Source organism: Synchiropus splendidus, chromosome 15 (assembly GCF_027744825.2).
Source record: "Synchiropus splendidus isolate RoL2022-P1 chromosome 15, RoL_Sspl_1.0, whole genome shotgun sequence".
Classification (NCBI taxonomy): Eukaryota; Metazoa; Chordata; class Actinopteri; order Syngnathiformes; family Callionymidae; genus Synchiropus; species Synchiropus splendidus.
This window is the reverse complement of record NC_071348.1, coordinates 12423026-12448386: the sequence shown is the minus strand read 5'-3', so window position 1 is coordinate 12448386 and position 25361 is coordinate 12423026. Positions and strand designations below refer to the sequence as shown.

General features: G+C 40.4%; 3 protein-coding genes across 5 annotated transcripts; 2 read left to right on the top strand and 1 right to left on the bottom strand.

Moving 5' to 3' along the window:
- The first annotated feature begins 58 nt into the window (after positions 1–58).
- ccdc105 (coiled-coil domain containing 105) lies at positions 59–2803 on the top strand. Its single transcript, XM_053843916.1, has 8 exons — positions 59–376; positions 698–952; positions 1012–1116; positions 1180–1324; positions 1556–1722; positions 1783–1878; positions 1939–2052; positions 2576–2803. The coding sequence occupies exons 1-8, from the start codon at positions 113–115 to the stop codon at positions 2801–2803; spliced, it is 1374 nt and encodes a 457-aa protein (XP_053699891.1). The 5' UTR covers positions 59–112.
- Positions 2804–5459: 2656 nt separating this feature from the next.
- Positions 5460–10377, top strand: zp3d.2 (zona pellucida glycoprotein 3d tandem duplicate 2). The gene is made up of 10 exons (XM_053843915.1): positions 5460–5939; positions 6568–6683; positions 6750–6853; positions 7013–7190; positions 7268–7373; positions 8979–9064; positions 9136–9209; positions 9329–9690; positions 10099–10203; positions 10297–10377. The coding sequence occupies exons 1-10, from the start codon at positions 5460–5462 to the stop codon at positions 10375–10377; spliced, it is 1692 nt and encodes a 563-aa protein (XP_053699890.1).
- Positions 9763–23829, bottom strand: fli1rs (Fli-1 proto-oncogene, ETS transcription factor-related sequence). Of its 3 annotated transcripts, none has more exons than XM_053844003.1 (9): positions 23247–23534; positions 15620–15825; positions 15041–15207; positions 13851–14054; positions 12302–12424; positions 11743–11811; positions 11509–11556; positions 11245–11331; positions 9763–10933 (listed from the first exon to the last, which is right to left on the bottom strand). In XM_053844003.1, exons 2-9 carry the CDS (start codon positions 15757–15759, stop codon positions 10410–10412), a joined length of 1362 nt encoding a protein of 453 aa, XP_053699978.1. In that variant the 5' UTR covers positions 15760–15825; positions 23247–23534; the 3' UTR covers positions 9763–10409. The 3 variants fall into 3 exon arrangements, with proteins under 3 accessions (XP_053699978.1, XP_053699977.1, XP_053699979.1); XM_053844002.1 differs by lacking the exon at positions 23247–23534 and adding an exon at positions 23688–23829 and having other exon boundaries at positions 9765–10933; XM_053844004.1 differs by lacking the exons at positions 11245–11331; positions 23247–23534 and adding an exon at positions 23688–23829 and having other exon boundaries at positions 9766–10933.
- Positions 23830–25361: the final 1532 nt, after the last annotated feature.

The following is a 25361-nucleotide window of genomic DNA, read 5'->3' as shown; positions in this document are numbered from 1 at the left end:
TCTCTGTTGTTATGGTAACGTCAGCTCGACACTAACAAACAAGGGCTGCGAACTCAGTGACGTTTCTAATGTATACCTTCTAGCTTAATGTCACAGTTCAAACACTAGGAGGATGCAAATGCAGTTGGTCCCTTTCGGATCCGTGACCATCGGACCACAATCTTGGCGAGAGGGAACGATTCGATCCATCCGGCGAGCGGAGCGGCTTGTCCGGCAGACTCGCGCAGGACAAGCGCTGAACGCCGTCGGTCATGTATCCAGGTCCAGGCAGGGAATCTTGGAAACTAAGAATAAGACGAGAGCTGATGAGGAAACTGGAGAAGTTCTTCCAACAAGCCAAAAATACAAGTCAACAAGACAATCTACAGCGGCACCGGTGAGACTTTAACACGCTTATATTAAGTATTTTAGGTTATAACTGGACGCAGAGACACGTCTCATTATTATTTTTTATATTATATTATCTTTTTCACTTATTTTATCGCCAGTGAATTCCATTAATGAGAAATAATAACATATAATCAATATAATAATAAACTACAAGTACATGTCAGAGTGTTTTCAGATATAATAATCATGTAATTAAATCATTCATTTGTTTATTCAATTATTTAAATTGCCCATCATAAAGGAAAGATTTATGTACACAGGAACTTTTTTTGGACAAAGTTTTATGCTTTTTTTTTCCCGCTTATAGGCCCCGTTTCCCCTCTCAAGCTTGCGTGACCAGTGTGCTGAGGCCACCGTTGCAGTGGCCAGCGAGTACATGCGCAAGGTGCGAGAGGTCGAGGGTCAACTGCGCAGACAAGCCAGCAATGTGAACCAGGAGGTAGTCAAACTGCAGCGGGAGAAGGGTCATCTGGAGAGCATGCTGCGTAAACTCAGCGCTGACCTGATGGTCAACAGGATGAGCTCTGAGGGCAGGACCCGGAGACCTACAGCAAGAGAGAGAGTGAGATGAGTATCATGAAATACATCACAGCAGATGTCGCCATAATGTTGTGTTCTCAGGAGAGAGACGGCGCTGACTATCTGCTGGCACGTGAAAAAAAGGAGCTTTTACAGTTGACACGAGAAGTGGAAGAATCTCTGAGGAGCACTACCAGTCAGCTTCAGGTACTTTAAAGATACTTGTTTTTCATGACCACGGTTTAAGTGTCTGTCATTGATTTGCACCAGGATCTGGGTCACAGCAACAGACAGCTGACTCAATGTGCCAGAGAACGAGCCCGAGTCCTGGAGCTACTGCCTCCCAAGAGCTCTGGCGTTGGATATGGAGCTTCCACTGAGGCCAAAGCTGACCCCATCGGCCCTTTCACTCCTGGTAAAAATCACAGGCAACAAAGGAACAAATAGAAGATTTGGTTATTGGCAACAACTTGATGATTATAATATATTATTTTTGGTGACCCAACAATTGTTCTAGGATTTTAATCCGGACATTTTCTAAGTTGTGTCATGGACTGAGATGTGTCAAGAAAATAGTTTAAATTTTATATTTTTAATTCGGAGCACTGAAGTCCTTAATTTACACTTCTCATCATGTTTCTATCAGAATGTAAAAGCATTTTAGAGTCATCCACAACCACTGTGCAACAGTCAGAACGTCTGAGGAGTGACATCAGAGAGTTGCTCACCAGCGCCCTCATCAGGCAGAGAGATGCACATCGAGCTGTCAACGATGGACTAGTAAAGAAAATAGCTGAGACGGTTGATCTTCAGGTAAACAACCATGTTGGAGGCTTGGCATCAAAACAGCACTAATCTACTTCTACTTTGTAGAAAGAGCTGACCTTGACGTCTGCGGCCACCAGACAGGCTTTATTCCGCAAACAGAGAGAGGTGGACTGTATTCGCCACAGTTATGGAAGAGCACAGGTTAGGAAAAAAAAAACTCAAAAAGCTGAACTTCTTCACTTCATCACCGCGTCTCTACAGGGGCCGGAGTACAGCGGAGACACACTGGCCAGGGAGAAACTGGACCGACCTCTGGTGCGGGTTTACCAGCGACACCCAGGGACACTCTTACCTGAGGCATCCCGGCTCATACAGGTGAAGACATTGGAACTGTGACCCTGACACGACCTTTCCTTTATTAACACAATTAGTCTGACAGGCAGGACCATTTTTTATTGACTTAAGTTATGTTTATGCCTTTAACTATTCCCTTAAAATAGTGACAACTTTATCTTACGAAAAGAAAAAATAAATAAATAAATAAATAAATATATATATATGTATGTATGTACAATAAAAAAAAAACGAAATACATGTATTTATTTATAATATAAATGTATATATATTTCGTTTTTTATTTTTTATATTATATATATTATATATTATATTAATATATATATTTCGTTTTTTATTTTTATTGTTTCTTAATATTTATTTATTTATTTTTTGTTTAACCGTATAAAACAGAATCAAATATGTATTTATTTCGAGTACCAGAATAAATGAATAATTTAATAAGAGTTTGTTGACCTCAGCTACTGCTAGTGAGCCAAGTTACTAAGTCCCTATCGGATTCCGTGATTTATAATAAATAAATACGTAAACTGCCTACGCACAGGGCAGCACAGCTTTGAGACGGTGCCTAGAATCCTCTGAAGCTGAGCTGGCCACCCTGCAGCGCACCTGCCATCACCTGCTGGATGACCTACGAAGTAAACAAAAGGCGGCGCAGGTGGACTCTGACGTCATCCGCATGCGACGACATCGAGTGGACAAGCGAGCAATACCCAATCTTCTCCAGCAGGTGGCGTACAGAAAACAGCGATCTCTCTCCAGCACTCAGTAGAGCCGAAGAGATGGAGACGGAGTGTAAAATGAAGAATAAAAACAGCTATTTAACTGTCAAAGATTCAGAGTTGTATATGTTTAAGGCGGCGCAGGTGGACTCCGCCTTAGTTCACTGAACAGTGAACAGATTAGTTCACTGAAAAACCCAGCAAAAAAAAAAAAAAAACCTGTCTAAATATGAAATGAATCTCACAACTTAATAGCGTTATAGTCAGAACAAAGGATCTGTTCTGGGCTGAGACAGTCACACATCATCAGTCATTCACAGCCTTCAAGTCAGAGATGATGGAAAGGCCCCAGACAACACCACACATTGACATATCTCTGTAACTACAGTCAGACAAACGCACCCCTTTAAACCAAGTTGATGACATGGTTCACTGACAAATTCTGGATATTGGATAATGAAATATCTGATAACTCATTAACTTTGTTGGTTTGCCAGATAAAAATCTAGAACAAACACACTTCAACCACAAGGTTGTTCACGCCACCACGGGTCATGAGACTGCGGGTCACTTGACTGCCCAGCTCCACGTTCCTCATTAGAGCCGATTGAATTGACATGTGCCAGACTTTTCAAGCTGTTACGCGCAGGAGATGCTTTTTGAAAATGATTTTTGCTCAAGCGTTTTTAGAATTTGCATTCACAAGTGGGCGCATTTCGGCTTTAACAACATCACTGTGTGACCGACAGCTTTATTGAGTCAGGTTTAGGAGATTCAGTTAGCACCGAAACACAAGAATGACGGACTGTCCTCCATTTCTCTACAGACCAGCAAAAAAAGGGACGATGGGCGAGTCTGGATGACTCGCAACACAAAGCCAGAAAAGCTGTGATTTTTCTTCTGATTAGGAAATAAAGGAGGCAGATTCAGATCTTCTAAATTAAGTTGACAAAGAACTCGCTGTCAGTGAGGCAGTACGGGATGAAGAAGCCACTATTTTTAGGTCTCTTGGTCCTGCAGTTGATTCCCACAGCGGGTAAGTATATCTGTTATGGTATGTTTTGTGTATATGATTTATGGTTTGTGTTATCAGGGCAAATGTTTGATTATTTTAGAGTCTAAAGAGAACTAATAATAAATAAAACTGCCTATTTTTAAAAGCCTCTTTCTACTGATCTCATAAACCATTTATTTTAATAGCACTTTCCAGGCAGGAAATACATTTATTTAAAGCTTCCATTCATGTTCCTTCCTAACTTAGCATTTTTCTTCAGCTCAATGTAATCCAGCTTTTATGACAATTTCATGATGCCAATCTTAGATCTGAGCCCAAGTTTTTGTCTTTAAAACTGTTTGATTATCTTCATAAACGCTTCTCAGCCTCGCTCTTCTGCTACACCTGTGTGTTCCCTGCCATCTCTCCTGCCGACTGCATCACATTCCCACTGAAGTGCCCTCCAGGACAGATCTGTTTGTCCAGCAAGGCAGTGGGTGAGAAAGGTGTGGCTACAGGTTCAAAAAACACTCCACTGTCCACACACCTGACTCGTGTCCCGACTCTAGGAGATTATCGCGTCGTCCTGTACGAGAGGAGCTGCATCCTGCCGTCTCTCTGTGGAATAATGGGTAGCAAATTCGCCATGGGACTCAACTTCACCTTCACCAACGAGTGCTGCAACACTCACCTGTGCAACGGTGCTGTCACGAATGCTGCCAGCTGCTCTGCTGGAACACTCCTCACACTTCTGCTAGCGTCTCACACAGTCTGGTGAACAGTTAGGAAGATGAAACAGTCAGAAAATCCTAAATATTAACGTATGCAATGACTTATTTACAGTAGTTCCATATTTTTCCAAGACACATTGTCCATTGCATCAATTGTGTTTCAATAGTTCACTTTAGAAATAACTAATATCGATAAACAGAACACTAATATAGTGGATTAAAGCAGTATAATACTTCAGCTTTTCTGAATAACATTGCCTGGTAATGTGAACCTTTTTAAAAATGTATTCAAAGACTTCTGATTTTCCCTATAATAAAACCTTACTTTCCTTTTGTTTTTTTTTCATTTAGTATTCATTTGTATTTTTTATTCATCTTTTTTCTCATGTTTTCTTAAAAATCTTAAGGCTAATATATACATATATATATATATATATATATATATATTTTTTTTTTTCCCTTAATAATACAGTGTTTATTTTACATTTTCATATTTCTACAAAGCATTATTTCCCTGTGTTATTTATGACTATTGTATCCACATATGTATTCAGGATTTATGTACATGATCATTAAACCTTATGTACAAAATCATCATGATAATCTCATTTTACTTCTCCCGTTACGGCCAGATTTTCTTCCATTGAAAACTACAAATGATTTACACAATAGAAAAGTATGGTCGCTTTTACCTTACTAGATGGCACCTAACTTGTGGTGCCAGCACAAACCTACAAAAACATTGAAATGCCCACCTCATCTGAGTCCTTCTATTGTGGCTTATTTAGTTTGAACTATTTGTTTGTTAGGTTCTGGACTTTTCGGCACCCATGAATCAGAATCTAAGTTCAGTAAAACAGCCACTAGATGTCAGCATTGTGCCTGATTTCCCTTCGCAAACAGGTGATTTCAATTTGCTTCCGTCTAAAGGCACCAAGTCTGTTTAGATCAGTTGTTTAGATGTTAAACTTGAATGGAATCATGATGAAGATGGGATGCTCCCTGTCAATGGCGGTGCTGGTGCTGTTTGCTTGGACTAATGGAGAGGCGCTCGAGTCTTTAAATCAAACAGTACTAGGCGTAAATAAAGTTTCTCTTAGACACGGCCTGACATCGCCACGTCCGTACCTGCAACTCCCAGTGTACGTGGATTCTGGGCAGCCCCCGGTGGAGAAGCAACATCTCTTCCCAAATTGGGGGACCGGTTCCGAGGGTTTACCTGGGTTCCTCAGGAGCGTTCTGCTGCCGGAGACACCCGAGTCTACAAAGCAGAGGGATTCGGCTGTTTCCGTCAAAGCTTCGTGTTACCCGAATAAAATGCTCGTCGAAGTTCCGAGGAGTATTTGGGGAAAGGACGAACCTCCATCTCGGTTCAAACTTGGTACGTGTTCGGTCAGCAGCATCACCACAGATTACGTTTACTTTGAGTACGACGTCGATTTATGTGGAACCAAAATCACGGTGAGTTCCTTCTTTGTTTCTTCATTTGAAATGCAAAACGCAAGAAAATGAGCACGAAATTGTCTGCCATTTTTTTTATGGCTAAAAGTAAAACGAAAGGATCGACTTTGCCATGATGCCTGACGTGTTCACTTAAAAACTATATCAGTTTAAAGAGCAGTAATAGTGTTTCCATCCGTCAGTCATAGCTTCCGGTTCAAGCTTCCGGTTAGTTGTCAGGTGCTTATTGACAAAAGAATAATTTCTTCGTATTATTCGTAGGGTTATCAGCCTGTCTTTACCAACCTTTATTATGAATAAATTGGCAAAAGACACTTTCGAAGTGAAGAACATTTTCCAAGAAAATGAATTTCAATTTCCAGGCCTTGACAGTAGGTGCTAGTTTGAACATGATAAACAGTTTGTGAAGTGTAAAAAGACAATTTTGTTGCTCTCAAATCACTGTTTTTATTCTTCTTTGTAGCTTTGGAATATGTTGACCTATTGTTACTGTTAATTTAGAGGTACTAGTGACATGAATTCTTTGGTGGAATTGCTCTCATTAATCCTTGAACCTTTGAAACCAAACGTTCAACTCCAGTTTACCAAGCCTTCGCGAGACTGATGCGGGGCTTGTGTTTGTTGGCAGGTGATAAACGGACGAGTGGCTTATTCCAACACATTACACTATGAGCCTCCAACCCTCCAAGGTTCGATCAGACGAGCGGCTCCTTTCACGTTGCCTGTTGCTTGCGTTTATAACAAGTAATCCTCCCAAACATTAGCATACCACTGGATTTATGTAGTGAACCGGTTTATTTCACCTCACAGGTACCACTACTCTTACAAAGTGGGATACACACCAAGGCTCCAGAGGAGAAAAATCTACAAGCCAATGCAGAACAGGAATGAATTCTCTCTGTCACCTCGAAATGGTAAAGGCTTGGTTATTTGCCTTCCTCCTCACATTGTTGATACTATCATGATTTGCTGATAAATGTTTGTGTTTTTCAATTTTTAAAGTTCTGTAGAAACTGGGCACAAGACTTGCTATTGTTTAAAATGATGTCTGATCAGGTGATTTCTGGTTGCAGCTGCGTGGCAACCACTCTCTCCAACTGATAAATACTTGCTTGGAAGTCCGATGTACTTCCAGGCAGAAGGTCAGTTTGTTCCCGACGGCCAGCAACTGTATGTTCACACGTGTTTTGCTACTCCGGAAAAGACGTTCACATCGTCCACAGTCAGATTTTCAGTGGTGGAAAACTTTGGGTAAAAAACACTCGAGTCACATTCACTAGAGTCTCTGTATGCTCGCTCATAACGCAATGTTGCTCCCTCTCTGTCAGGTGTATGGTCGAGAGCAAGTCCAGTCACTCAAGATTCATCCCATTTAGAAACAACATAGTCAGATTCATGGTGGACGCTTTCTTATTCAAGGAGATGTCGAGTCAGGTGAGTCACCAAGTGGCTTCATAGAAGTTAGATTCAATTGCTGGTACGTTCTATCATCTGTGAAGTCATTGCTAAAGGTCATAAGGGCATGTGGTGTTGTCGGGAAGTGGGACTCTTACCCTGGTCCACTTCGCAAGTTTGATCTTGAGGTGCTTCGGTTGAATGGAACCGAATGGAAGCCTCCCCCAACCTGGTTTATAATGCTGACCAGTGATTGACACAGTGTTAGAAGCTCATTTCGTTTGGCACCTTTTGTGCAGAAAAGTAAGTTACACAATTTACAGAGGCAACCCTGAGATCAAGAGATCAACTATCATCCGGGTTCTCAGTGGGTATTTTGAGCTATGTTTGTCAGCATGTAGTGTGACTTGCAATATCAACGCTCCCTCACCATCAGTCAAGCTGGACTTGCCTTTGAAGGGAGACCTTTCAGGAGGACCATGGGTACAACACCCTTTGTCGTCGAGAAAATCCTGAGAAGAACCCTGATAATTCATGCTTAAATACAGCAATGAGGATTTGAAAAGTGCTTTATCAGACATTTAAAAGTGTCACATTCTGGGTCTGAGACCTGCTGAGCTGCAAGCATGCATTTTTGTCCTTGTGTTATATATTTATATATTAATAATTTTATTATGGCTTTGTTGTTTTTTTGCAGAAAATATGATTCTAAACACACTCAGTGCAAAAAATGATCAGTATCACAATGCAATGTGATTTTAGGTTTTATGATGTGAAATAATGAATATTTTGTGACAAAATTATCATGCATTAAAATATAAAAGTGAGGCGCACCACCAAAGGAACCTCCGCTACAGTGCAATTGTGCATAGGTGAAAGTCCTGTTTTCGGTTTGTGAAAAATTATAGCTTCTCACACTTGACGATTTTGGCATGTTATTTGCAGAAATACATTATATATATATATATATATATATATATATATATATATATATATATATATATATATATATTATTAAATACAGAAAATGTATTCGTTTAAAAATGTCTCCAGAAAGGGGTGGGAAATATGGCAAAAATATATATCATGATATACTTCATCACAATCTCTTTTGCATGATTTTGTGGAATTTCCAGACAGATCTTTAATATTCTTTGCCTCAGCTTCGTAACAACAATAACTCTTTATCCCTTCACATTTTTGAACGCATCTATTTGGTTCTGCATTTAGTCTGTAGCCAGCGTTGAACTTTTTGCTTTCATAATGAAATATATTTTGATTATAAATATATATTTTCCCATTATTCACATATTCTCAAGACTGTGTTATACCCCCTGGCATTTTGTGACACTCTTTGTTTTATTTAATTTTTTTTTTACACAACTTGATAAAACCTTTTGTGACATTTTAAGTGAGGTTATGTATGTTCATATTAATTTTTTTATTTTCATTTTATTTTACAACTTGGCTTGCTGGCTGCCTGTTCTTGGCGTATCAGTTTTCTTGGCCTTGAGGGTGACTTTGAAACACTGGTGATGAACAATATTCAGGAATTGATTTGATTTGTGTCTGCAGACACAGTACAAACATGATCCACCTGTTGGGCCTGTCAACTAATAAGTTCACACTTTCTCACCTCTTCAGGTTTATATGCATTGCACCATGTCCATAGAAAGTTTTATTCCCACGTCCATTTCCAAGTCCTGCAACTATGACCGGGATAAAAAAAGGTTGGTTGCTAGTACTGTTCCTGCGCAAACAATTTAATGACGGTAAAGTTACTTGAGACGTTCCCTTCTAGATGGGTTGAGTTGCATGGGTCAGACTCCCTGTGTGCCTGCTGTGACTCGGTGTGTATATCTGATGGCTCTGCTGGTGAGTTACTAAATAGATGTTGAAGTTATATTCCACCAAGTTTTGAGCATTTTGATGTCATTTTTAATAACATTATTTTATTTTCTATCTGTGTCTATTGCAAACCATGATTGATTCAGCCCCCAGAATGGTCAGTAGTGCTGCTTGGCCCTTGGAGCCAGAGGTGAAACACTCATTATTGCGGAACTTAACCAGCATCACCGGGGCCACCTCATCAAAAACACCGTCCTCATCAGCAACTAGAAAGCCATCTCCAACTTCCTCAAGAACGAAGACAAAGCCACTGCCAACCAAGAGGTCCAGAAAGGTGCCAGAGAGAAGGAGCACATCAAAGCCAAAGGTGACCTCCAGCTCAACTGTCATGGCTAATTCTGCTGTAGAGTTTAAGAATCCAGTCAGAGGTCGGGGTTTGAAGCGGGGTGGGGAAAGATGGACCGACGGCTTTGCTGTTGTTGAGGAGGATCAGGGGGCCGTGCGGAGGGTAATGGTTGAAGACATCTTTGATTTTGGTGAATAAATTCACATTGAAACGTTACATTGAAACATTATTTTATTTATCTGATCAAAGCAAATGTTTTGTTAGCTGGTCTCAGACCGGAAGGGTCCATATAAGTGCGTTTACTACTTTAGTTTATCCAATAGACAACTTCATTTTGCATTTTAGTGGGATTCATTTTGATGAGCAAATAAGTACCCAGAATTCAGCCGTCATTTTTCACGCATGTGATTCAGATTTCTAACCGGAGAGGAAGTTGAGCCCCGTCTGGCTCACAACAAACGTCACTGCCTTTCATCAGAAGCTTTGTTCCTGACACGTCAGATGTTTTATTTTACAAGAGGAGTACATTTATTGCTACATGATAAACATTCTGTACAATTTCTGATACAGTTGGATGAGTATGTTTACCTGGTGGTTCACCTGCTGATTTGTTTTTTGGAGGGATCCTTCCAACCCCACTGGGTAGTTTTGCCTCAGCAATTACTAACCAACAAGGTACTTGCATAACTTGTACATGAAAAACAGTGTCATTGAGTATACACAGAAAAGTACAAAGCATTTCCACGCGGTACAGCGAGTCCTTTACAGCGTCGTATTGCCCTAAAAAAATCTAACAGTCGCTACATCACCTCTGTATTCCAGTCAGACAGGGTTCTCCTTGGTCCTTAGGACATATGCAGGACATCAGTCTGCTTTCATCTTCAGTAGAATGAGCTCAGGTGGGAGTGGGCACCAGGATGCCTGGTCATAGCTGAGCCAGGATATATCGGGCTGTTGGTTGAGTTCCAGTATGTGGTAGGTGGGCCAAAAAAGTTGCTTGGAGAGACGGGCATCTGAGCCGGATGGCCACCCATGAAGTTCATTTTGGGCTGGTGGCTGTGGTAAGGCTGTGCGTATGACATCTCTGTCTGGTACTTAATGATTCCTCCTTCAGCAGCGTGGTTCTGGTGAGTCTGCGAAATGCCCTGGAAGTCAAACTTGTAGGCGTAACGCTTCCCATGCACTTTGGTCATGATGTTTTTGTCGTAGTAGTAACGCAGGGCGCGGCTCAGCTTGTCGTAGTTCATGTTGGGCTTGCTCTTTCGCTCCCCCCACCGCTTGGCCACCTCGTCTGGGTCAGTCATCTTGAACTCACCGTTGGTTCCCTCCCAGGTGATGATGCCGGCATTGTTGCTGTCAGACAGCAGCTCCAGCAGGAACTGCCACAGCTGGATCTGGCCAGAACCTTCAAGGACAATGTTAGATGACTGAATGATCGCTGCACTGTTTAGAAGTATTTTCCACATTCAAGTAACGTTCGCAGGAAATGGGATCGTGCTGATTGTAAAAAAAAAACTATACACCATGTTATACTTAAATTTTATCTTTCTTTTTGTCAAATATGAATGAATTATTAACCTTTAAATAATTTGCTTTATTTTCAGTCGAGTCCCTCCTCTAGTTGAAGTGCTGACATAAAAGTTTAATCTGAGAACGAAGTTAAAAACGCGCCAAATGTGACCTTTTCACACTGAAGCTTAGAGTTTCAAAACCTACCCACAGGCCTGTGAGCGCTGGGGTCAAGAGGCTTGTATGGACTTTGTTTGCCTGTTCGGATCTTGGCTGAGCTGACGGCCTGTCCTTCTGTGAGGAAACAGCAGGACAAACAGTCACTGTGGTGAGCGTGAAGCCAGATTTGTAGAGAAATGTTGTTTATGGCTGAGGATGTTTTTGGCGGCTCCTCAGTTAAACTCTCCAAGCCAAACTGTGTAAAGGTCTCATTTGACTTTCTGTCGATCTGGCACCGACTCTCAGTCTCACCTGGGTTGGCCAGTCGACTGCTTATGGGCCCCAGGGTCTGGTACGGATCTGTGAAAGAAAGGAAGTTTTGTCTTTCATGCCTTTACTGAATGCTTGACTGTACACGTGTGACCACCATGAGTCCAAACCCTGGTTCAGAGATGTTCTGTTAATGCAGGTGAGGAGAAACGATGTGCTTGTGTTGCCTATACTTGAACAATGGCTGACTTTTATTTGACATCATATTGTTTGTACCTTTTGGCACTGCCGCCATGGTGCTCGCGGGCCAGCTGTTCCTACGGCTGATCTCATCAAAACCGCTTTCTGCAAGCGAAGAAACAAAAAAAAATCAGTGATGCGACAAAAGTCTGGACATTAAGAGGCTTTGAAGAGGACAGCTCAGCAAAAGCAGGAAGGAAGCAAGCCGATGCAAAGTTCGGTGATAAGAGGAGAGCTGATGTGCGAGGTCTGAAGATGACCCCTAGTTTCTTGGGTGAAGGTTCTTTTGTTCAGGCCACCTCTGGTGCTGCACGATTGTGAGTCGTGTCCCAGGAGTAGCACCAATACCCCCCGTTTCCTCTGCTGCTGCAGCTGTTTCCTGACTGAAACTAGCTGTTGGGCTCGGGCTCATTGATCGGAACCTTTTTAGACATTTGAAACTGTGTTGTGTGAAAAGAGAGAATCATTCGGTGGTTCATTAAAAGTATGAGGCGACCTTATTGAGACAAAATCACTGTTGGATGTGTCTTGCTTTTTCTTTCTTTTTAACTTGGAAAACATCTCCGGCTGGGTGACCCTAAGTGAAGCATCTCACCTGCTTTGACTAGCCTTGGCTGCTGTTGTTGTGGCTGCGGTGGGGGTGGCGGCGCTGGTTGCTGCTGCTGTGGAGGTGGTGTGTTGTTGGTTTGCGCCGTGGAGTAAGAAAAAGTTGGACTACCTGCAAGTCAAACCAACAATAGCCTGAGTGTCTAACAGCTTACTAGTTTAACCAACTATAAACCGCTATACAAAATAATTTTCATAGTTTTATCACATAATATTTGATACATAAGTGCATAAGTCTCTCCTCAAGGTCACTTTCCGTGGGGTCACGGGGTGCAGACCTCCGTCCGAGCAGCTGTGTCCCCCACATGTTCAACCAAATATTCTGATTTCATCAGAATTCAAATATTCTGAATTAAACACTCCTGGACAGGGAATTGAACTCTCATCACTTGAGTGAAAGTGCAGTTTCAGTGAGTCCTGAATTCTCTAGCAAGACTTAGTCAACAGCCCTTACACAGTCGAATGAACATGTCACGGCACTCACATGAAAGCTGGTTCATTTCAGTACTTCAGTTGAATGCAGTGTTTAATAGTTTTTATTTAGTTGTTTTTCTGAGGCTTGTTGAACGTGAGAAGCCATTAAAATCAAAGACAACTTCTTAAGTACCGTAATTGTCAAACTATAAGCCACTATTCTTTTCTCCTGGTCTGAACCCTGCAACGGCGCAGCTAATATATGGATTTTTACATTCTGAAGAACGTCATGCTGCCAAAATACTGAGCCTTGTTGCATCAAACCCATGTGATGTTGGAACTTTTAATGTCAATAAAAGATGTGAGGAGTTCATGATTCAAGTTCAGAACATTGCTGAGTTTGTTTCATGAGTCAGTCTCTCAGATGCTGGACCCCATTTTTAAAACTAGTTCATTTTAATCTTAACGTTTAATTTTGGTGATAGCATTTTGTGTATGACCAAATCTTCCCTCCACATCACTCAAAACAATATTCCCTCTTCTTCACATCATTTTTTTAGAATAATTGTGTGTGAATATCTTAACTTATACACCAGTCTTATGCTGACACCCATATCAGCATGCAAGTTCGGGTTGTATTGAATTCAGTCTTTTGCCGACCAACTGGCCACATTAAATGTCTGGATTGGGCCCCTAGACCTCCAGTTTGACTCATATCTGCCAAATCAGTCAATTTGGCAATGAGCTACTTTTCCACTGTGCTGTTGAGGTCTGATGCGGTTGCATCTACATGCCTAACATTAGTGGTTTTAAAAAATATAACTCTGCTCTTGCTTCTAATCCCCCATTACTCAGCTGTTTTGTGTCATGAAGTTGGCAATAAAAAAACAAATTCATCATTGAACTGGTCCAAAAATGCTGAAGACCTCACCTTCAATGTTGTTCTGTTCTATTACTCATCTTAAATTCAAATAAAAGCATTAATACTGCATGACATGTAAGTCTGGGCATGTTTTTATTGTTCCGTTTCAGCACACACAACAATGAAGTGGTAAATCTTAAAATAGTGGAAGACAATGGCTGCGCTAATGTGTCAGACAGATGGCGGCTGTGAGCGGTCTTACTCTGTCGGAGGTAGTTGAGGTGCGACAGCAGGATGTCTGAGTTGTAGGCCGACGTGAGACGCACCATGTCGTCTTTGCTCATTTTGCACAAGGCTTTACCATCCAGACCGTGGAAGAGCGCAACGTCCACCTCCTCCATCACGTACTCCTTGATGGCCCAGTCCAGCCACTGCCGTACATGGTCCTGAGTCCAAACCTCGGGATCTAACCAACATAAAAAAAAAAATTTAAAAAAAGATCCAAAATTTCACTTAAAAATAAGTTAGAAATTAAATGCTGAAACTGATCATATACACAAATTGCTCATAATTGAAGTGTTGTTTTTTTTTTCAAATATTACAAATAAAATGTATCTCTCTTTTCATTGCTGCCATAAATAAACATGGATATTAGTTATTAGCATTTTATTTTATTAGCAATTTTCTTTATCTTTAACGACAATGTAAACAAAGTATATTTTGTTGGTGATGATATTTTATCTCTGTTTTGTTATAGTTTAAAAAATAATTTTCAGAAAGTGACTATTATTGTTTACATAAGTCAATTTTTTAAATTCAATTTTCGGGTCAAATCTCAGGTCATTTCAATACATAAACATGTCATCGATTGTCTTTGTTCATAATCGGAAAATGGCAGTCTCTCTGTCTGAGTTTATCGGACTTTATAACAACATTAATCAACACATGCCCCGAGTGTTAGCTTCCATTAGCTCACGGTGTTCTGAGCCGTGCTTGGAGCAGACCACACCCTCTTGCACCTCACACATGCCTCTGATGCAACTTCCTTGTATTATAGGCTGCAGCAACTGTGATCTGACTCATTAGTGAGTTTCATCACAGTAGATTTAAAAAAAACTTTAGTAGCTAATCAAAATTTTCCACAAAATCATGAAACTTAACCGTCCACTGTTTTTTTTATTTTTTTTTAGATTTTATTTCTGGCTACACAAAAAGACCAGAAAACAAATTCCCCAAAACAGCAATATGACAGCGCTACTGTAAAATCTCTAGGGTTTAGTACTTATTACATAGTACCAAAGTTGAGTATTTTATTTTAAAAGCATTTACTTGATCGTGTTTTTTTTTAAAAGCTTCCACCCAGAGTTGTTACTCAAACGGTGTTGGGCAGCTGTTGGGTAACGGTCTTGTGATGGCGTCAGTGGTGTGTGACCCACGGTGTGACTGGCTCACCAGCTGGCACGATCACCCTCTTCTCCTCTGTGGTGCTGCTTGGTGGACTGGTGGCAGGGGGGCTCACTCGATGCTCCGGGTACGAGGGCGGATATGACATTAGAGCACCGTCGGTGCTCATGTGTCTGGAGCGTTTGGTGACGCTGCAGTCCACAGGAGACTCGCGGCTGTAGGAGATCAAATACAATGGGAAATATAATTAAAAAAAAAAAAAACAGAATGTGATAATAAATATTAAAATAATGTTCTTATCTACTGCTTATATCTGGTGTTAGTGGTATATTGTCAGAAGTGTCTGAATTGAAAACTTGCTGTGAATTTTTATAATTTAAATCAACTTTTTTTTATCCAAGAAAGTTGTGTAAACGATGAGAATGTCACACGTTATTGTGGGAAATTTTCATTATTATTTATATTATCGCTTGGTGAAATTCCTGAATGTTGATTCCTGCCAGTAATGAATCATGTTTAATCCGGTAAATGAACAATAAGCAGTTTATGACTTAGGAAAATCCCATTTCACTCAAGTGATCCGGGAATCTCAACTCCCTCGTTACCTCTCGACCCGCTTTGACTCACCTGGTTCCGTTAACATGCTCGCCTCTTTTCCCATGGTTCTGAGCCACCGACCCCACCCACTCGGAGTCGGTGGTCTCCGGACTGTGTCTGGAGGTGTGGCTGAACCCGCCAGGCGATGTCATCTCCACCTTCATGTGCATGATGGGGTTCGGGGGGAAGGTGGTATCGAATATGGGCTGGTCCTCGCTCACCACCGACAACGCTTCCTGTGCAGAAGGAGCATCGGGGTCAGTGTCTGCTGCGAGTGGACCTGGCCACGACCTGTGGAAACTCACACACGCTGTGGTATGTTCCACCAAGTTGTTGCTAAGTAACAAACTCAATCTACTGATCAACACACTCTTCATCGCAGAGTGTGCTGCTGTTCCCAAAAGCAATGCAACAATTCTTAAGTTCCATGTGGAAAATAGCTTCCTGTGAATATGCTCCAGACTCATTTGTCACACCTATTTTGTGTGCAGTTTAAGTTGAGACTACAGTTAACTAGCGTTCCAGCTAACAATGTGTTTACTTCTGTCCAAAATGTTCCCTTTAAAACACAGTCAATCTAAATATCAAATCCTAGATCTTAGTATATACTACACAGTGTTGCAGCTTGCTGTCCTTTGCTTTAAGAAGGCGGCTTTGATTGTCGACATGTTGTTCAGTCGCCCCGCGTGCACGCTCTAACAGGGGTCTTAAGTGGGTGCAAGTGCGTGTTTGTTTAGAGGAGCAGAGCATTGTCTTCAGCCCTCGTACGTCAGCGCCAGGCTTTTTCAGCGCTGTGCCGGAAACCTGGTCTCCATGTGCAGGGGAACCTTTTGGCACAGGCCAAGGGAGAGGAAATGGCTGAGAAGGAGGGGGTCCAGTTTAAAAATGTGCCATTTTGGAAAACAAGTCCAGGGAGGAGAAGCTTGAGGTCACTGGACGACTCGGAGAGTCTTGATTGAAGTTCTAAGTGCCGCCCTGTGCATTGTTTGTCTGTTTGTGTTTTGGACTGTGAGACCTTTTTAGCCCTATTGTTGCTGCCAGATTGTAAACCAGTCGTGATGTGAGACACTTCCTTTAGGTTTGGAATGACTCACCGAAGAAACTGTTAAATCTAAAGCAGCTTGTAGAGAGATTCCGGGAGCATGCATTTTTTTTCTTTTAAAACATTGTGGTGCCGATGGACACAAGAAGCCACACTTTAATGTGAGACCTTAGTTATTTAATGTGTAGCTCAGGTTTGTTTCGGCTTTTTTTTAACTATAATTTTGTCATTTTCAGCTATTAACCATTGTACTTTTTTGGTCTTTGGGAGGAAACCAGAGTGCTAAATAAACATTGTTTATTGCCGCTCAAAATTAGAACCAGACACCGAAATAATCGTTAATATTTTACTTTTTTTTAAAAAGCTATCATATTTACATTTTATCCATAGTTCTGTTGCCAGGATCTCTAATATGTATATTGAAAATCTTGAGTTACGATGTACATATAATCCAAACATACTTTAATCGCAGATTGCTAATGATCGTTTTTCTTCAATATTTCAGCAACAAAATTTAAGTTTTGGCTTTGGCTTGATGGCCCTCACAGTGTTATATGACCCCTTGGGAAAATGAATTGCCCTCCCCTGGAACATTGTCATCTCTGTTCCTGTCTTATGTGAGTAAGGTCTTGCTCATGAGTGAAGGGAGGACACGTGAGAATTGTGGGGATTAAAGCAGCAGGAGACACCAGTGTCTTCTATGGCTTAGTGAGCTGGTAGTGATCTGACGAAGACCTCAGCCCTTCGTCTGATAGTCTGTGAACCTTCTCTTTAGTGTTGAGAAAACATTTGATAGATAAGTCTAGTTTATAATCAGGATTTTCATCATGCTCTCTGACAGTTCTGTCTCTTAATAGATCAGCTTCTACTGTTGCAGTGATGGTTTAGATAGTTTTCAGGCGCTTTAAGTTTGACCAACCGTCCATATCACTTGAATACATAGTATTTCCTAATGCTATAGAGTCAAGTGATATTCAGGCACTTGCTTTTTTTCTTTGTTTCTATTGGAGGGACGGAGGGATGAGCTCAGGACCTTTCTATGTAGAGTTATGGTTTCCTCCGGTTACTTCAGTTTCCTCACCCAGTCTAGAAGAATACAGAGATATGGCTCTTTGTGTGTCCTGTGATGGACTGGCAACCTGTCCAGGGTGTCCCTTGCATCTGACTCTTGGGCCTGGCTTAAGCGTCCTTTCAACTCTTCCAAGAAAGTGACTAAACTATGATCCTGTTTGAACATGTGAAAGCAAGATAAAGGCTTGATTTCAAGTGGAACCATGTGAGCCAACAAGCACAAGTGAAGAATCAGCTTTTTACTAGTGTGACATTAACTATGGATATTTCGCAGTGTTTAGCTCTGAGTCTGTTGGAAATTTTCATCTTTAAAAACTAGAGCTGTTAAAATGTACGTGTTAAAAACGTGTTGTAGTGAATTTTGCTGCCACAAATATTTTGTTCCATCAGCTTCTCCGCAAGCAGAGATGAAACATGCATAGTCTTTTGAATGCCAAGTTTAGTTTTCAAGTCATGCCAGAAGATTCTTTTGACAAGGCTCAGGGTATTCGCAGCTACCATCGGAGGACATCAAGACTCATTTACGTAGTGGAGTGCAGTCATTCTCCAACAATAGGAAAGAGAAGTACAGAGCTGTACCCAAGTACAGGGTTGGTCCTTCCCATCTCTACCTCAGCAGTGAAGAGCTCTTCATCCTGGCTTTTTCCCAAACATTTATATTGGATATCATGAGTTTCAGTTGAATAAAGAGAGAGACGTTTTTAAATTAACACGTGTAAAACACAGAAAGCCTTCACTTCCTTGTCAATCCAAACTATAAGAACCTTCCCGAGTGCGATCTCCATTTTTGTTGTGGTGTTTTTTAGGCCAGGCAGTTAAATTATTGTGCTTTTAGCATGTTGTTGAACAATGTTCCTGACAGTATCAGCTATATTGTGTTGTTGGAGTAAACAAATGTTGAATCTGTTGACAGCCCTATTCAAACCATTTGACTAATGCTAATTCCATGAAAGAGAGTGGAATTGGCCCGACTGTTTTATTGTTAAGATAATAGACTGATGCTTTGAGATGTCGATTTAAGATGAGGATTACACGACAGTTTTCTTCACCAAATTTATCATTATTGCTATCTAATTGTTTTGACCATTGTTTTGAGATAAATGTGCAGCGAAATATTGTGTGGCTAAACTGTACTCGCATCTCATTGTCACCTAGTTATTCGACTCTTAGTCTTTGAGGCATCACTGTCTTGTGCATCCTCTTTCACCCACTCCTCCTCTATTTATGCCCTGAGTTGAGTGCAGAAGTGAAACAGCAGTCTGAAGCATGATACAACATTTGTACTGTCATGAGAGGCTGCGATGCGTTGATGCGTGTCACCGATCGCACCGTCACACGTGGCGGAGACCTGCACAGATCGCCAGGTTTCAACGACTCACTCCCGCTCTTTTCCACCCGCTTGTGTCTTTCGTCTGTGTCATCTGCAAAGTGATACAAATATACTAAAGTGTGGCCTAACCGCTAATCACACAACTGACTTCCTGTTCAGCGTGTTTCGTAGAATTGGCCTTGTTGCTCAGTGACAGAAAAACACATTTGCGAGTGGTTGGACTTTATCTGATACTTTATATTTATCTCAGGAAAATGCCACCAGAGAGTCCTCCACAACCTTTTGGCTTGGTCCCCAATGTCATGCATTTACTCTCACTTCATTTGCTTCCTCAACTATTCATACTGTCTTTGTTCATCATCTGCGATTGACTTTTAAGCAATTTAGCGGCTTTAAAATTTGATATTTTTTTAAAGTTAATGTCCTGAAGATTGGTTGAAATTCCAACATTTTGGGAAGCATTCATGGGGTTTTTGCTTTGCAATGATATAGATCTAAATAGTATAAGATGTTATATGAAGTTCACTTGATGCTGCTGTGCATTTTATTGTGTCTATAATTGTTACTACATTATAGAATATTTATAAAGCTAGCAAGGTCTTTTGGTCAATAATAATGGACCCTGTAATTCAGCATTAAATATGGAGAGCATATTCATGAGGCACATAAAACTACAAGTTAAGTATTTTCAAACGTAATATACATTAGTGTCCTAAGAGATATGAAACAGATGTTGGAATTACCGTTGTTGTTATATTGTATACATCAGAAGCCAACTGACCATCATCATCATAAGTTATTTTTGAACCATTTTCAATGGCAGAGCCATGATAGTATTTTTCTTCATGCATTTTGCTCGCAAACTGATTATTTATAAATATGTGTTGGGGGTTATAACAAATGAAAATACCCAATTCATATATTTTCCTTTTTTTCATTTTTTATCTATTTGATTTATACTGATTCAAGTATATTTACCATTAATACATTTTGGTGAAGATGAGAATTTTGTTCTGACAAAAAGGTCCTGGACCTTTTTTTTTTTTTAAGTATTTAACTGCTCAAATGCCTACACAAAAAATGATATCAATATTCTTCAATATGGAGTGAAAGCACCGACACTACTTTGCTATAGAGTAGATTAGAGGAAATGTTTTCAAATAAATACCTAAGATGGAGCTCTAGTATTTAGTACTGGTCAGAAGCTCTAGTACCAACCATACTGCTGCTGTGCCTCTGTCTTATTAAAGGTTTTCCTACTGGTATGACATCATTTCTAAACAAGGAAAGTCAGTGGGTCTGGTATACAGTTATACCAAGAGAGTTCTTAAAAGAAACCAGAATATAACTGAGGTGCGTGTTAAGCTGAGGAATGACCTCAGTTTGAGTCAGTGGAAGTGAGTGTCACTGTAATGCATCTGCACAGACTCCTCCAAACAACCTCTGCTAAGTGGAGATGAGCCTAGTCACAAGCTGTAGTTCTATATATATATATATATATATATATATATATATATATATATATGTGTATATATGTATGTATGTCCCTCAGGAGCTTAACTTTATATTCAATTTAAATCATGCACCTTGTTCCAAGTACAAGTTTAGATTTGTTTTGTTGTCCTGCAGTCAGTTCTGGTGCAACCTTCTCTGGAGGATGTGGTCATAACAACATCCTGCCTGAACCTGTTAACCTGGAGATAAACCTACATGGTGACGCTGTAACAGCAGTTTGCATCTCTGCTTGCCCGTTCACAGATGGCATCTCCAGATTGATAATGTTGCCTTTAAATAAATAATACAGTTGTTGATCATTTGATCGTGTGCCGCATTTTAGAGCAATACTAAACCGTAAGAAAGCCAAGTTAAGTGATGTCAGTAATGGCATCATACATCTTCCATTCTCATATGTTTTTTTACAGGGAAAATTCTGGCCAGCTCCCGTGATCGCACAGTACCTGTGTCATATATCAGAAGCTTAACAGTATTTTTTGGTGTTTTAATTTCATATTGTTGATAAACCGATGTGAATGAATTAACCTATTTGAACTTATAAACTACTGACTTGTATGAGCTTGCGTTGGTGCTATCCTCACCTTGAGTTTGCCTATTATCAAATGAAATGTGTACAAAATGTGAAGTGACAATAAAAGACTTAAGTCCAGTTACCTGGCTTTAAATAATATGAGTGATTTATTGTTTTTAGAAAGTGTTTTAGGCGAGTGCTGATGCTCGGCTAAATGCCATAAGTATTTACACAGTATTGTCAAATACCTATAAACTCGCTGACTAATTCAACCCTTATCTCCCTCTCATTTCCATTCGGTCGCCAGTAGTGTGTATCTTCCATTGAAGCTCCTCTACTACGTTTGAGGTTTTTGCATTTTAAGTTAAGTCCTCTGTTCCTGAATTTCTGAGTTTAAAGTGTTCATTTGAATACAGCTATGGTGTGATACTTCAGCGAGGGTTGGAAGACAATACCTTGACGATGACTCGATCAGTATAGTTTCTTTGGTTACAGAATGCTCATGAGGAACGTCAGCAACAGGACTGTTGAACCCACTTAAAACAGGAGGAGCCGTGCTGGAGGTGCGTTGTGAATCGTTTGTAAGTGTAAGACAGAAGTGACACTTGAATATGCATGATCATAACAGTCAGGGTGGAGGAGTATTTGTATGACTAATCGCCTTATTAAGTAGCCAAACTTGAACACGCAGCTGTTCGGTTTTGCACATGCTCAGTTTACGGTCTTTAGATTACAAGATAGGCCATCACATTAAAGCCCCATTTATTTTGTAATCCATGGTCAGTGGATTTCATGTATGAAGTATTAGATCATGAATAAATTTGGGTCTGACTGAGACCCAATGAAGAGTTTTAATGGTTTCAAACTTATTGTTTAATTTTCTCCACTGGTTCTGCCCATTTTAGGAAAATATTCATGCTGAATTTGCATTGCAAATTTGTTTATTTATTTATCTTTAGCAACTTGTAACCTATCATGCGTCTCCGTCATTTAAGTACTATATTTATGATGCATTATTTACCACATGATGCACTTAAAAAGTATTTGCCGTTTAAAATGCGATATAAATGTAGCTTCTATTAATGATAAAAATAATAGACTAAAAGAAGATGGAGTTTATATATTGCTAACATTTGTTTTTCGTTGTGTTTTCCTTATTTTAAAACTCATATTCACAAGTGAACTGGTCAGTTACTATTTATTACACTCACTATCACTATTTATTTGTTGCCCCATCTAGGGCGTTTGTTGCAAATGCTATTTTCATGCTTTTATTTAATTTCTATGAAGCATATTTTTCGCGTTAATATAAGCGAAGCCACCCAAGGAAAGCCTCGTTTGGCCTCCTCTTGGCTTCTGTCTGTGTGTTAGTGCGAGGCCTGAGCTCGCGACAGCAGGCCAGAGCCGAAGTTGTGCAAAGACAAAGTCTGAGGCAAGTGCCAAAAAGCAGAAGTAAAAGTCAAATCCAGCTGATTTTGCAAACACTCAAGCAGCATTCTGTGACAAACACAATTCACAGGCCTCAATCCCTTTTCTCGGTGGACGTTTGTGCGTCTCAGCCAAAGTCTTTGTTGCTGTTTTTGACATTTTTTCAGGTCCAGAGTGCGGAAATGTGCGCGGAAAGTCTGAGGTTTGAGACCGGAAGCCTGCAGAGTTCAGATAACGACACCTGACAAGAGCTCCCGTTTGCAGCAATAAATTATACTTAAAATAACTCTGAGCACAATCTGCTGCGAGCAAAGAAAAACTTTGTGGATAATCGCAATTGTGTTTGCTCACCGAAGAACTCCGCGTTATTTCACTTTAGCAAGTCTTTTCATTCACTTTTTCTGGGCTGTTATTTTGAAAGCATTTGACGTATAAAACATCACGAATTTGCTGTTTAAACTAGACTTTACGTGATTTGGGTTTTAACGTCTGATCTGTCGACAGATTCAATTTAAACCCAATTGCGCAACAAGACGCCTCGTTTACGATAAAATGGTGCCAGATAAACGCTCATGTCATTAAAATAAAAGAGAAACATCGTGTAGTTCACGCGCTGGTGTGACAAAGCCAAACACATCCAACTTTATTCACTTGAATGTAAACGTGATATTCGCACATTGAAATATGCGAGTGTTTCGTTCTACTTGGCCATGTTTACCCATAAAGTTGACAAAAAATAAGAATATTAAACATGAAATACCGGTCATTGATGGAAATGGATCCTTTCGTCGGTTGAAAACTGCGCCCAAGTTGATCCATGACGCCTTCACGGACACCTGCTTTGCGCGCATTTATAATTAAATTCCCGCATTATCTCTTTCAACTCAAAATAATTCAAAAAAGTCTCTTCTTTATAGACTAAAAAAACTTTGTATCCCTGTTTTTATTCTCTTTCTGTCTTAAAATTGAATGTGGATTCAAAATAAATTCTGTTTTTTACGCGTAAAATCGTCCTCCAATTAGGGCAAGTATCGGAGTGTAAAGATGTAGCGGTTAGTTGTGTTATTATAGAGCCGACATTCAACCACGAACGGGAAGGAAGAGGAAATTTTGTACAAGAAGGAAAGAGTGGGGACTCTCTCACTCCGCTGTGGGTGGATGTGGACGTTTTCACGCCGATAAAAACGCATCAAACTCTTACCTTTATGGTACAGTCCATCACAGCAGCCCAGCTCTCTCTGTCATTTACTCGATTTGTTGGAAATCTCGCACTTTATTTCACCGTCAAACAGCAAATCGTCTTCGAACCATGCAGGGCTGCATTGACTGTAGGGCGCAAAACATTGCAGTTAGATTTTTTTTTCTGCGCACAGACCATAAACCGGATGACAAGTTCTCTCTCTCTCTCCCCCCCTCCTCTCCCGCCTCCTCTCTCTCTTTCTCTCTCTAGTATGCGAGGTGAAGTTACAGTGCTCTCAATCTATTCTCATGAATCTAAACTGCTGATGGTCAAGTTTTAGGTGTTTTACGCACCGTCCGTCCAGGCAGCGCTTCCACATCTTTACAGCCATTACGAAAACCAGCACTGCAATAAAATAAAAAGAAAGAAGACTTGAAAAAGAGCATGATTTTTGAGAGATGACCAGGATGGATCCGATGCTGAGAACTAAATTCTGCAGAAATATCTTCAGTGTGTAGCCTTTTAAAGTTTGTCAATTTGCCTTTTTCTTAGAAAGGGGAAAGGGGGGATTTAGACATTTAAAACACAAACAGTATTTTAAAATAGTTTGTTCTAGATCACGACATTTAGGAGAACCAGTGTTGCAGCCCAGTACTAGGAGGTAAGGGGGCTGAGAATTCAAGCTCTTCCGAATAAAAATATTTTTGTTCGTCGAGGAAACGGAGCATTTATATGGGATGCTGACAAGTTTCAGTGCTCTAATCTGACCGAAGCTTATTGACATTTCACTTCGGCATTGTATTACATTTATTCCCCTTTAACAGTTTACTTTCCTTCTCTAAATATAGTTTTTATTCAGCATTTGACACACCTTTTCTTTCATCAATAATGACTACCCATTAATACATACTAAAATGAGTGTCAAATTAGTTCGTGGAATATTCAGATAGTTATAATTGTTGTTTCGAGTCAAAATAATATCCGCCTATCATTTAAACTACATATCTATTGTTTTTTTTTTTACTGTAATCGTCTTGGCATTAATATCAGTTATCTGCTATAAAGGATTCGATTCTCTATAGGATTTATTTAAAGCAAGTTGTTCTGGTTTTATTGTTGTAGTTGCGTACACCACATTGATGCATAACATTTCCCAGTCCTGATTTGACTCTCACAAGGGAAGTCATACCGTAGAATTCACTTTAAGTGGATTTAACTTTGACTTCTCACCGAGGCCGAATTAAGGACGTCGCTATCTCATCTAATCTCTTATCGTTATCTTATACATAGGTTGAATTTGCAGCCTGTCCCCCCGATTTTTGGGGTGTTATTCTTCATTATGGCGTGCTGTTTATTTAGAATTCAGATCAATCCACAAAGTGGCGCACGCATTTATTCAGTCAAATGAAAAGCAGAGCGTTAATAGTGTCAAATATAATCTTGTATTTATCCCCGATTCTGCTGATCAGATTTACCCTCGCTGGTGCTATCAGTAAATCTTGACACCAGACTGAACTTTATCACCTCTTGAGTAACTTTACCCCACTTGTGTCCTTGTTTTGAGCTGGAGACCCCAATCACGACTCCTGTCTCCCACCGACGCGCACGACTTCACCCGACTCCACTTTTCCAGGTGTGTGTGTGTGTGTGTGTGTGTGTGTGTGTGTGTGTGTGTGTGTGTGTGTGTGTGTGTGT